General features: G+C 36.1%; 1 protein-coding gene across 1 annotated transcript; it reads left to right on the top strand. All coding sequences in view use genetic code 11, as the record gives it.

Annotated features, from left to right (window-relative positions):
- Positions 1-6,128: 6,128 nt before the first annotated feature.
- On the top strand, positions 6,129-12,717 carry EGR_10489 (otopetrin; the record flags this gene model as incomplete). The annotated part of the gene is made up of 5 exons (XM_024499738.1): positions 6,129-6,158; positions 7,529-7,665; positions 8,785-8,904; positions 10,120-10,519; positions 12,409-12,717. The coding sequence occupies 5 exons, from the start codon at positions 6,129-6,131 to the stop codon at positions 12,715-12,717; spliced, it is 996 nt and encodes a 331-aa protein (XP_024345849.1).
- Positions 12,718-14,182: the final 1,465 nt, after the last annotated feature.

Here is a 14,182-nt window from a genome sequence, read left to right as displayed (position 1 = left end):
CAGTTTAGAGGAACACGTATTTGACTTTACTTGAACCATGTTTAATGCCTAAGTGCTTAACTTTTCTTTTATTATTGTGACAGTTGATGATTTTCGCCGTAACACGTCTTTCCCGAAGCCGTGATAAGCCAAAGCGGTGTGTAAGAATGTGTATCACCAGCGCATACAAGGGTCGAGGGGCTACTCGCATATCCCAGACGACGCCACGAGCAGAAGCGCAACCTTTAGGGACTCAGACGCCAGCGTCGTTGAACACAGTTAAATGTTTTATCAAAGTAGCTCGCCATCTTAGCAGTCTTGAATATTCATTTGCGTAAATCACACCAGAATTTGAGACAATAGGGTCAGGGCGTTTTTGCTACTTAGCGTTAACTGCCTCAACCTAAAGTTTGTTAGAAATTAACTAGAACAATTGACATTCTATGCTATATCAAGGTGTATATACGTTACTTACTTGCTTACAGCTGATAAAGTCCGTGTTTTAAAAGATCAACAAAAGAAAATGGGTTTAGTAAGTGCAGCATTTGAGAATGTCTTATTACCATTTTGATCAGCCTTTACTACTTTTCCATGTTCAGCAATTTGGTTTCGGTAATCGACTTCAGGTACTGTCTAGGAGGATTAAAGTATTTATAAATGAAGTTGTTTCATTTCTGTTTACCCTTATTATCTCCTTGCACAGTGGTAGATAATCTTTCCCACTAAAAGCAGGATCGACCTATTTAAATTGCTCATTTTTTATCCTGTTGTGTAGGAGTTGGACATCGGAAAGTGGGGTTGTCTAATAGTGACATTATATTCCTGTGCATTCCAAGGTTTACGAATGCACTTATCTTGGTAATTAAGTAAAATATTTACCTTTAAGTCTTCTTTATTCTTCTGACTTCTATACTTTACAGGTACAGATGATTTCGATAACCTACAAGCATAACCCGTAATTCCTCATTAATGCTATCATTCGTTCTAGTGAACACTGCGTCTCTGGGCTATAGGATGCGAGAGGGCAAACCACTAACCAGCAGGAAGTGTTCTACCTGTAAAACTCATGCCTCATATTTTAGTGTGGGTTTTTAGAGGCAGAGGCAATACATGTACAGTACAGTCTGCAAGACATCAGTTGGGACTTAGCTGCCCATTAACTTAGCCTTTGTTAAGTACAATAATTTGGTTTTTTGATAAAGTGGGGTTGAAATATATTAAAATACATGTTGTTCCCTAAAACCAATGTTCAAAGTTCTACATAAATATCAGCTATTATAATTTTAATTTTTTGCAAAAGAATTTAAACGTAGTTTGTTATAAACTACAGCAGCCAGCTTCTTGTGCACTAATTTTTGACCGTCTCGAATCAACAGCTATTCAAAAACTGTGCAAATGCAGCAGTCAAGACTTCAAAGGTAGATCTCGATTGCACTGACTATTGTTAAAAACTGGTAACATGCGAATGTGAATTTAGAATCTCTTTTCATTTGAAGAGCTACAAGTATTTTAAGTGTAACAATGAATGTATACAATTTGGTGTAAAAGCGATGATAACTTTCATGATTTTGTCATACTTCATTCACCCAGTTATTCTCCGTTCTAATCTATCATTTCTTTAACTCAAAGGACTTTTTGTACAATTGCACCTTCTGGTATGAAGTAGATTAATTGAAAACCACTAAGTGCATACCATAAGCCTACAAGATCCTGTAGCCGCCTGTCGATAGGACCGACAAACGTAATCACTTGTCAAATTTGAAATATAATAAAGCTCAATAAAGGGTAAACTGAAGAGGTATACACTCATCCGTGCAGTTTTTAAGGTACCAAGCCATTCCATTGAGCCATATTGACTATGAGAGTAGGATCAGGTTAAAAGGGTTCGCTAGCTAGGTATCTAGTGATTGGTCAAAGCTGTTGCATCGTTCTGTGCAATTAAGAGCTTTTTGTGCTGGATTTGTTTTAAGATTAGTTAAAAAGCGTCCACAGGTAGGCAAATCGAGTCATACAACCTTGTAAGACATTCGTCGATGCCGATGGAAACAAACGGCCGAAATGACTATGGAAAGCCTCTTGAAGACCTACTGCCTAAAATTAGTAGATTAGACGCAAATTTTAGAAGAATGACTTTAGCTTTATTAGGTGAGTTGGTCCCTATGCGGTTATTTCTTTTTTGCTAAATTTTTGCTTCTTCTTCTCCTTCGGGATGATTTTACACTGGCAAATTTGTACCTTTAAAATAGTATAGCAATGATAGACATTTGTATTCAAAACCAAATAATAAGGAAAAGTTTACAAACCAGTAATTTTTATAAAACCACTAATATGTTGCTTTGACTTTTACAGGAAACAAATCACCTACAAACATTGATTCCAGTATATTTTAGGGTTTATTTACATTGCGAACACAGATGTTTCCACCTGCATACAATAAACACAAGTGCCTTGATAGCATAAATTTAATCTGGTAAATACACATTACAGAGTGAAAAAAGCTACCATTTACATGTCATAAATATTCTTTAATCTTATCATAAAACAGTGTGCGGTTGACTTGGTTTACATGTATACTTCTGTAGATGTCAACTCATATTTTGTTTTGATTTATAGCATTTACTCGTTTACTAAAGCTACTAATTGTTAATTTAGCAATTATGTATGATTGATGTGTAGGTAGAATTCAATGAGTTGCAACTTAACTGTTAGTGTCTACGTTTAAATAAATTCATCCTAATACGCACTTACTTTGCAGTTGGTTGTCCAATTTTATTTAAGCATTCAGATCTGTAACCAATAAGTGCGTTGCAAGTTTAGCGGGACCATTTACTTGGTAGTAAACTGATCAAAAGTGTTTTCATGAGATCATAACTAAAAACTCAGGAATTATCAGAAAAATAATACGACTCTACAATTTGCTTTAGGCACTTCTTCATAATTTCCATAAAAATGATAGCTTGAGAAGAAATCACTCAATAAATGCAGATGGCTTTCTTATTCTTGAGGAAATTTTCTTAAAAAGTGGAATAGTAGCTCACATTGTCGAAATTCTAGCCAATCAGCATCAAGAAAAGTGGCTTAATGACAAAAGATACCGGAATACACAGACCTTTTCTCATATAAATTCTCATTCCGTTTGATTACTTATCTACATTGTCCTGAAACCTTCTAAATACTCGATATCGTAAGATTTCTTAGGTATTTTGGAATAAGTATTTGGAATTTATGGGTATAAATGTTACTGATAGCATAGTTTCCGTAGTTGTCTTTAATAAACATCTTATTTACTTAAATGCCTGCCATTGGGTTACAATAAAAGATTCTGTGGTCATGAGCAAGAAAAACCTGCCTTTTTTCATAGAACCTCAATTCTTTCCACCATTCTACTTCTTTTCGCCATTTTGGAAGGGGTTATCTCCTTCGCCCTGCCAATTGCCAATGCTTTTTCGTCTCCAAAACACAAACAGCACAATAGGTGTTTTGAAGTAAGATGACACATTGTAATTTGAATTTCCCTTCTCGGTTATTTTTTAAATAGTTTACATAGTTTTAAAAACCGACTAAAATGCCTGTTCAAAAACCATAATTTGTTAAATGTTTAGTGATTTAGAACTACGAGTATTATAGGACAGAAAAAGTGCATGCAGGCATTTGCTTCACCAATTTGATGATTACTAATAGAGACTTCGATGGTATGATTTGCTTGCAGACCTAATTTTGCAAATGGAGCTGATTTGATCAAACTCCAACAAAGCAAAAATTGCTTTTCATTTAATTACACCACTCAAGGTGGCTGGTTCTGGGCAACACCTATTTTTAAGGCAGTCATGAATAAGAATTATGGATATTCACAAATGAACACAAGAGTAGAGTTAGAGTAGCAAAAGCACTTACTTCTCAGGGTGGAGGAACTTACGGTCCTTCTTTAAAAAGATTGGACATTTCATTTGTGGGGGTGAATTAATCAAGCATAGATCGATTGGATTCCATGTTGGGATAACAACTTGGCAAGGATTTTTTGGTGCTGGAATAGGCAAGTCAGCTTTAAACTTGAATTAGCCTTGACAGCAGAGACTATCTGGATCCAGGTTTTATGCTCACTAAGAGGACACAATAGTACAAAGTCACCTATTTTACTACTCTGCTAAGACGGCAAAGCTGTACGAATCATTTGGAAGCACACCAAAAACAGCCATTGCGTCTTTAACTAAAATGGCCACGAATTTGAGAATCATTATAGCACATCTAGACAGCAGGACTTCTGCACAAAGTAGCACTGAATTTAACCACTGTTAATAGACTTTGCTTTAAGTATGTAGAAAGGTTACATAAAAGGCATATCTGGTTCGATTTTTCAACGCAAATAAGTGCTAAATGCCTTCTATAAAACAAGTGGTAAATTTTGTAGGCATTCAAAATGCTGCAGTTGACAATATCCATATCAGCACTTGTATATCTCCAAGTCCTGCTGGAATATTATAAGTGGCGAAAGTGACCCTCAGTGGATGCCGACTTGAGCCGGAGAAACGATGGAGCGCTGAGCGATCCGTGTCATAACGATAGACAAGCTGAAAATCCTTTCGATTATATTGAAGAAAAGAACATATTATCAGGTAGTGGGTGCTGGTTATAACTTCAGTTTGTTTTTATGGGTCCTTTTTCAATAAGAATAAAACCTACAAATCGGAAAGGCAATCGCTCAAATGAACAAGTATAGCTTATATTAAATCGTTTCTTGACCATTAATATTTCAGTAATTGCACTGTTTAGCATAATCGTAAGGTTAAACATTAACATTGTTATTTTGTAAGATGTGTTTTAGAGAATTTTATTCAGTGCAAATTCAATATATCAGTGATTTTTGAAACTTCGACTAGTAATTTTTTATTTTTCTTATTATTATTAGCCTAGTATTTAAGAGCAACACTAGGCAACAAATATACGTTAAACCATTTGAAAATGCATAGTTTTTAACATGAGCCTTAATCTATGTTATAATTAAGCAAGTGTTCGTTGACAGGAGGAGGCATAACAAACTTTCGCATTAATATAACGAATGTAAACTTGACTGAAGTTTCACTTAGGATATAAGATAGGCAACATTTAGGTGGGAGGTAAAAAGACGTCGAATTTAACTTCAAAAAGACCAATTTTTCACCAGTATGTATCGTCATAAAACGTCGGCTTCCTGGTGCTTGGCTTCGCTTAAAACAGTACCATTTAAGACGGCAACTTTGTTCTTTGCAGCAATCTATTAACCAGACTTTAATAATGTTACCTGTGCTGTGTATTCGACGCCAAGCAGATCAGGGAAAATATTAATGAACTTGTAATTATTCCAAAGTTTATAGTAAAATCATATATTCATCAAATATGCCACTTTTTAGGTGTAGAAGAAACCTATCATATTGATGCAAACAATCAAAATGAGGATAATTTAAATCAGAATGTGAAGAATATTCCATATTTAAGACAACTTCTAGAAGAAATGGTAAGTACGCTGTTATGCATTTGCTATTACGTTTTCAGTTTAAATCACTTATTAAGGAAGAAATGAGAACTTCTTCCATAGCCCTGCGTGAGAATAATCAGAGTGTGCTAAAAGCTGACCCTGTGCTAGACCAGTCAGTCAGGCAGTCTTGATGACGAAGATTTCCCTGTAATGCTGCATCCCCGGGGAATAAACTTATACCTTCGCCTCGGAGCTATCGGTGAGAGACAAGATTAATAGGAGCCAAGCTGGCATTGAATATTTCCCTCTCTCAGTTATAGGAACTGCTTTTGTCAATTGCTTAATTAAAGGGTCTAAAAATGCATTTTTGACCATGTTTTATGCTAATGAAATTGGACAACTTGGAGAAGTGCTATTAAATGGGGTGTGGTGTAATATTGCAAAGGTGGTGGTCACTCAAAATACTACTTATCTAGCAACATCAGTGTTGCAGAAATTAAAAATTGTCAAAATTAAGGCTGGAGATAAGATGGCTACTTGAGCTAAGCGCACCTTGAATTTCTGTCGGGTCATTGAATGCAGAACTCACTTACGTTGACTGGCAGATCCCGTGCAAAACAAGGCGCAAAGTGAAGGGGCGTTTAGGTACCTACTCCTAACGGCTCATTTTTAGCGTTATTTGAAATCCACCTTTCAGATGGTCTTGGCCAAATTGTGCAAGCTAAAGGTAAAGACGAGGAATTCAACTTTAATATTATATTATTTTCTGTGCAAAATCTGAAAAATATCGACCTCTTCAAATAATTTATTTGGAGATACATGACGATGCATTATTAGCTAATTTCTAATAACATCAGAATTACAGAATTTTGAATGCAATCTAGCATAACAGCTCTTTATGTGTTGATATTTTGATTAAATTTGCCGTATCGGCAGCAGTGCCTTATCACACGGGAATGCAATAGCTACTTAAAGTTGACAAAATCAAATTTATCTAGCCATGTATTTTGTAATATCATATTTAATGGGAAGGTCAATATTGAATTTCCACAGACTTTAACAGTTTTTCATAAAATCTATATTCCTTAAGGTGTAAATTACACGACCCTTTTTCGGCAAAATCATGCCTCTGCGATAACAAGTAATATTCTTTATTGTCCTCTTAAAAGTCACAAATGCTGAATCCCTTTACAAAGCTCCGAATTCAATTGCGGTAAGAGTGTATTTGAAATTGCATCAGGTCAAGTACGCTGAATAGTTTTAAAAGCATCTACTTTGTTATGCTTCCAGTTTTTGGTTTTGGAGTTATAATCAGGAACGGTCTTTAAATTGCTGATTGGTTCAATGAAATCGGTGTGCCATCTAAATACCACAGTGATCTCTGGGTTCCACTCAACGTGATCCATTCCGTCTGCATATTCATTCAAACCTACTTTCTTTCTTTCTTTTTAGTACTTTTGCTATTGTTTTAAATGCTTTTTAATTACTTATGTGTTAAATGCAGCAATTCCTCTTCAAAATCACCGCTTGCATTTTCGAGGACTATTCAATAGGCATTCCATTAAAATACAGGATATTTTTGTCCCATTCAGATGCATATGCAATGCCTTCTGGACAACAATTTGTTTTATTTAAAATGAAGTCGAAATAGAAGTTTAATAAAAGCCAAATTTAGATGAACCGGATTTGATTGCTAATTGTTGAGTTTTATTATCAGACTACTGAGTTTATTTTCTGTCAATCCGCAGTTGACGTTTTGGGAAGTTACCTGGAAAGTTTGACTAAAGCGTAATTCATATTTTGATATTTAATGCAAGAGTTTAAAATCATAATATTCAGAATCTTCCATCTGTCATTTTTCTTCATAAATTGTCAAATTTTGCTAAAAATCTGCTAAACCAGCTTTAAATCATATTTCAAACCATCTTTGATCCAAGAATCGCATTCGCAGCCTTTTGAAATAGTGACTGTACATAATGGCTGAAACACGTTTGCTTATCCTTAACTAAAGACTTCTCATTAGTATCATACTTACAAGTGCTCTCTAGATTGTTGGGTAACTGGACTTTGTGACTTGTTTGATTGTTTACTTTTTAGGTGATATTCAATGTGCAGAAATTTGTCATTCGTTTCCTCCTCTATCACATGACAGTGGTCAATTTGGGGCAGTGGTCATGCGCTATTGTGCATGAAGTGATGGCTAAGTCGGCGGATGGTGGCGTTTCCATGCAAAAGTCAAAATCAAATGCTACATTGCTCCCCAATCACAAAGGTGAAAAGAGATGACATGCATAATTTCCCACATAAAAACGTCCTTTAAAAGTCGTGATATACAATTTAATCGTTACTTGGTGTGCAAATGAAGAGAAGAACATGATACTTCATTTTAAACTGATTACACCCAATGCTGAACAATGTGATTTCTGAGTAAGCAGTATGTAAACCAATTTTAAACCCATTAAAGTCACTTTAACTACTTACGTTTAAAAGTAGTTTTGACGATAGGTAGTGCTTGTATCATTGCAGATTGAAATAACCATGAGAAGCAAGTTATATCAGCGCAAAAAAATGCAACAAACAACAGTTTGGGTTCAATGTATTTATTTGTTAAAAATACACATGTGGCTTCTATTACAAGTCCATGTGCTTACCGCGATGACAGTCTATCACTGCCATTAAAGCATTTCGAAAGCTGCAACACTACACCACCCAAATTACCTATTTAAGGTGTATGCAACCAGTGAAACCGTTGGTGAGGAAGCAAATTTGTGTCGTTACCACACCCATTGATAAACAATTTTTCAATTTTAAATCTAATGTAATTGATGTTTCGACAGTGCCATTTTTACTTGGATCTTAGAATATATATATTGCAGGTTAGGAACTCCATTACATTTTACTGAATTCATAGCAAAATTAAGGCTTAGACAACAACGTTAGAAAGTCGCTGTTATTCCTAAGCCATTGTAGTGCCGAACTTCGCTTGTGCCCAAAGGATATCCTAAAATTTCAATTTTCTACTCCACACCACAGTGTGCTACAGAGATTAAGTTCGATGAAGATTTGTGAAGCAATGTTAGTCCACGCCTGCCCAGCTTTCCAAAAGGTGCATCAAAAGGAAGCACTCTTGACACAGTAAAAAACCTTTTTACATGCAAATTTCTTTTTTAAGCATATCCCAATTTGATCACTTCGGTGGTACAAGTTTTGGAACATTAACACCTCCAAAGTCAGATGGTTGACTTTCTCAAAAATCTAGTTACCGAGTTTGATAGCATCTTTCAAATTTATCCTTTTTAGTGAGGCCTCAAACAGCCACAGCGGAATTCGTTGAATTCCTGATTTTCTTGCAGTGCGGAGTACAGTCTCATTGCGTGCGCCATTTTCTGCAAGATAATTCAACGCATTGGTAATACAAGCTCTTTGTCGACGGAAGACAATGAAGAGGCACCACAGGTTTCTGCAGCGAACGGGTCAAGGAATCGGCAAGATTTCGACAAATATACTTTGATTACTATACGGCAAATATGTGCATTTTTGACCAGTTACTCACAAATGTTACACACTACCTCACATTTCATCTTCAAAAAACTGTGCATGCTTTACGTGTATTCGTTAAACAGCACAAGCGATTGTGGTAGAACTGCAGTAGCCAGAGCTGACCGACCTATTCGTAGGGCCGAAGAATATCGCAAGACCTCATGCCACAAAACCCATGGTTGAGAGAATTCGATTCTTGATTTGAGAAGGGTATATAATCTTCAGACTTATCTGCCACCTGTCTGTCAAACTTTATCAAATTTTCTTTGCATTAATATCAAACAGTTTTTAATTGGAAAGGAAATTCGAAAAAACAAAGTTAAAAAGACTACTTCTGTCTAATATTTATAATGTAAAGGTGAAAAGAAGCAAGGGTTTAGTCACTACTAATGGTGATTTGGTGTCCATACAGGCATTGCTCGAAGTTGCATTTATGCTCCAGTCACATTAGCAATATATGGATGGCTTCTAAACTTTGTTAACATTAATGTCGCCATGTCAACTTTCATCATTGTAAGTCATTCTCCTTAAAATATGGAAGGATGTAGTCAGATTTTTCATTGTAATTGCAGCTGTTCTTAAATAAACAACAAACCGTCTATAAGATCCAAAAATTGTCAGCAAGGCAAGCATTTGTCTCATAGAAGGGCATGGCATTCAAACATTTTCTAATGCATTTTACTTTCCGCTTAGTAAGATGCAACCATTTACTAAATTTTTGAGGTTTCTTTGCTCAAAACGCTGTCGATCCCGTAAAACGCTTATTTACTATTCTTACTGTATTTTTGTTTGTGATTAGATTTAGGATGTGGGAAATAAAAAAGATTAGCTCAACTGATGGAACTTGTCTTGCGATATTAATTGCAATAATGCTGCTTACTCGAACACAAAGGTAATACGTGTCTTTGAAGGTATCTGCTATAATCCTGCCTTTCGCATTCACCACGGTGCTAAGTATAGTTGGTACTCTAACTAAATTTTGTGCGGATAAAATTAGCAAAACAAAACGGAACTGCAGTCTAACGCTTCTATTTTCTTGCCTGGCATTTAAAATAAAAGCAACATTTTGCCTTAAGTTTAAAGCTTGGCCAAGTGAACTTCCAAATACATTGCAAGTCATTAGCCCATCCTCTTTACTTGTGATCCAGCAAAAAGCCAACTGAATGTCAGCGATCAAACAAAGGCCTCTTCATCGGTCTTCTCCTGATCACTGGAACTCTGGTGGGTCTGACCCTGGTGAACACACTGCTACAACAGAAAAGTCAGTGCACCGCTTTGATCATCTACCAAGCAACTGACATCACTCTCCTCTTCATTGGCACTGGTGCAGTGGGCGTGGCTCTTTTTCAAATGCGCGTCTTGGCAATGCGATATTTATCCGAGGAAAGTGCACTTGACGCCAACTTGCTACTAGTCAGTCTTCTTGGCGTCCTCTTCTACGATCTGTTTATCTTAGTTCCTGCAGCAGGAGCAAATGGGAACCAACGAGCTGTGGGGTTAATATTTGCTGGCAAAGCTGTGCTGGAGTTGTTGCAATCGATGTTGCAAGTAGGTGTTAAAAGGTTTTGAATTCTAGTGGATGCCTAGCAGTTAGTCAGGCAGACCATAGTATATAATGAAAAATTGATGATGATGCAATTGCTTATCAGTTCATACATTATTTAGAAACCTAAAGCGGTACCCAATATTGGAAAATTTTACAAAACTCTATTGGAAATGGTAAATGGAATTTTGCCCATGTCTTTCTCTATGGAGTTCATAATTCTGCCTGTGGTTTGCTGAATGAGCCCTACTATAAATCCGATTTACTAAAACACAGTTGCGGGCCAATTTAAACGTGGATGGTAGAAAAGACATGAGACTTCTTCCAAATGTAGATAATGTAGAACCAAATCGAGTTATGAAGAAACCGATCTGCAAACCAAGGCATAAAACTCAGGTGCTTATAATATGTATTTGTCACATTCCCTAGCATCCTCTACTCGCTTAGGATTCAGGAAAATTTACACCACTGATAGTGGCGTCTTACTGCTGGATGGCCCGAAAGCGATACTAACGAGCTGTCGTCCAGTCTCTGCCAACTCATTTGCATGCATAGATAAATGAAAAGTTAAACAAACAGGCATAACATTGAATAAGTTCAGTTTTGCAACGTGTTTTTTAACTTTTTTGTTTGCTCTACTGTGTGCAGAGCAAAATTTGGCATCTAATGCCGCCAAGACGCTAGCATTAATTAAATTGCCCCTTGTATGATATTGTGATGTTTATTTATTAGTCAAGTACTACATTTCCGCACACCCTAAGACCTCAAAGACGACACCGTGTAAAGTCTTGTTATTTCTGAAACGTATCAAGTAAATCTGTATGGACAATTAAATATTTATTGCCAACAGTATAGGATGTTTAGAATAAAGGGGTAAAGTATACCCATTTTAAAAATTGTTCTCAAACAGCGCAGCAAAATAAATTTTCTTAAATTATAGCTATTATTTTGATAATATATCGTCGCATATTTTGCTCAAAATATTACCTGGCTCGCTTGTAACCAAAATTTTATTTTTGCTACAAATTCTTTAAATACAATGATTTGGCAAGCTTAAAACTGTGGCTTCCTCAGTGGCTAATCAAAGACACAAATAGGAAGAAACGAAAGTTTGAAACAAAATCTTTTGATTTCACATAGGCAAGCACTTTTGAGGTTAAAGGCTGTGCAAAAAAGAGTTTTTAAAAAAGTCATAGGTTTTTAATCCTTGAATAACCATTACTTTCCACGTCATGTTCTGGGTGACTTCCCTTTTAAAAACTTGAGCAAGGTTAATTTTGTGCATTGCCATGGGTCAAAAGTATGGAAACTGTAGTTAATGTACTATGTTAACATCATTGTAGTGGGCTAATGGAACCTACATTACAATTTCTACCAAAACACCAAAATTTTTGCCACATGTCAGTGAATTAGGTGTAAGAGTCACTTCTACCGTTTCCATCATTAAGGCATTCTGAGAAAAAGTTGAGATATGACTCCCTAGTTCAATACTTGGGTGTCGACACTTGTTACGTTCGCTTTTAATGTACTTGAGTTCGTTAGTAAATAATTTTGGACTTTACCATATGCTAAAGACATATTCTTAATGTATGAAATGCAAACAATAGTGAAAATCTAACCAACCTAAATCTAAAATCCACATAACTTGTAAGAAATGTCCTTTTTGGGTAATTGTTTAGTTCGAGTGAATGTTATTTCATCAATTCTATTTGTGCTCACCTAAAACCATTTAGAAGCACGGGAGGCATCAAAATGTGGGTTATTCTTTTAAAACGGTTTAGCAATCAAAACTCATCAAGTAAGTTGGTGTTCAAACAAGAATTGAATAATTGATTTTCATCCGAAATTACGCGCTTTCCAACCTGTAAATAATTCACTTTCATCACATATGAAGGTGCTGCTCATTGTGGAAGCCTCACGGCGACAAGTCGCTACCTCGAATCAAGCGGCTGAGAAACCCGGTCGTACCATGATCACTTTTCTCCTCATTCTCAACCTGGCCATGTGGATATTAAAGACTTTTGAATTGAAACATGCCACTACCCATCCCATATACAAGTCACATTACAATGAACTCGTCTGGAAGGTTATCATAAGTGTCTCTCTTCTACTCGTCGTCTTCTTCCATTTTCATTCCACTGTCTGCCTTGCTGATGTATGGAGTTGCACCTACCGATTTCACAACACTGCATCCGGCAAATGACTTATCAAATTCTTAGAAAGAAATTACTAACATAATGCATAAATTGCACTTTTCTAAGATTTTTGTAAGAAGAGTTGCAACCTTTTCTGGGAAATTTTGATGCTTTTACCCAATTATGTCACTTATTTGTTTAAATAGTGCACCTTGCGACCAAAACGAAATGATGCAGCAATAAGTTCCGTCAATTCGTTAATGTGCTCAGTTTAAATGGCTGTGAAAAGGAGTTCGTGTAAAAAAATTATGCAAAATTTCGCCAATACGGAGGTCCTGCGATACTTGTTAGAACTAAGGTAAATTTCGCTAAATATCGCAAAAATGGAAGTAAAAGTAGGGGAAATGATAAAGTTACTTCGGTACACAGAATACGATAGGGACTTTAGTATACTCTTCAGTAAAACTATTATACTAACAATTTGTTATCTAGAGATGGCATCGAGATTCATTCTGCAGCCGAAGCTTTTGTATTCAGCAAAGCATTATGCATTTAGGCATTGAAAGCAGGAAATTAAGGCTTTAAAGTCCTAAATGACTTTTTTTGTACATGAGAACTTCAGCATTATTTAAAGTAAATAGCAGATGATACATTGCAAAAAATGTTAAAACGTAAATGATGATAATTTAATGGGGGTAGAAATTGGGTGGGTGTTAATGCCTAATATAACCCTTTTCTGTGTTTTTGTTAAAAACTGCTAAACATAGAATTTAGATTCCATATCTCGAAGGTTTTTTTGGAAAAAGCGATTGTATTACAGCAGCGTAGTTGATTATGTTTGATGAATTACGAGGATCCTCCGACATTTTGGGTAAGTCAAGAGTGCTACTGCACAACTCAAGTAAAAGTGGCCTTTGCCCTAATTAACAAACTGAGTGCACTGTTAGGCCTTGGTACACACAGCAGAACAGAAGCAAAACCGCTTCATATTCACATACATTATTCCCTTTGATCATACTTGATGCCGACTACTATTAGCAAATTGTTAGACATGGAACAGTGACAAAGGCCAAGTGAATTAGTAGTGTGACCTCTTCAAGCACTGCAGGCATTAAATCCGTTCGTTAAAGCCAAATCTTTCAAACACACACTTAATCAGCTCAAAGCAAGTTAATAACTCATACAAATCGCAGTAAAACACAAAATGCAAATGTTCCACCTAATTCCAAGCTATTTCTAGGTTGAGGCAATTGAATTTAAACGATGCAATTTTTTGAGCTTATTGTCATGAATTTCTTCAATTTGGGTAAACTTACAAATAAATCACTCAAGATTGGCAAGGTACTGGGGTGTTTTATGTAATGTCTAACCATGTGTTTAATGGCACGGAAGCCTGGGGCTCCAAATACTACACTTCTGCTCTGCCGTTTGGCCTGCGGGGGATGTTCGTAGCCCATCAGCCCTTGTGTTTATCTCTAAATTCCGTCCTTTTACACAACTTTAGTTTAGCATGACCTAAAAGAAGATGAGACA

This window comes from Echinococcus granulosus (genome assembly GCF_000524195.1).
Source record: "Echinococcus granulosus chromosome Unknown EG_S00225, whole genome shotgun sequence".
NCBI classification, from domain to species: Eukaryota; Metazoa; Platyhelminthes; class Cestoda; order Cyclophyllidea; family Taeniidae; genus Echinococcus; species Echinococcus granulosus.
This window is presented reverse-complemented; position numbering and strand designations above follow the sequence as displayed.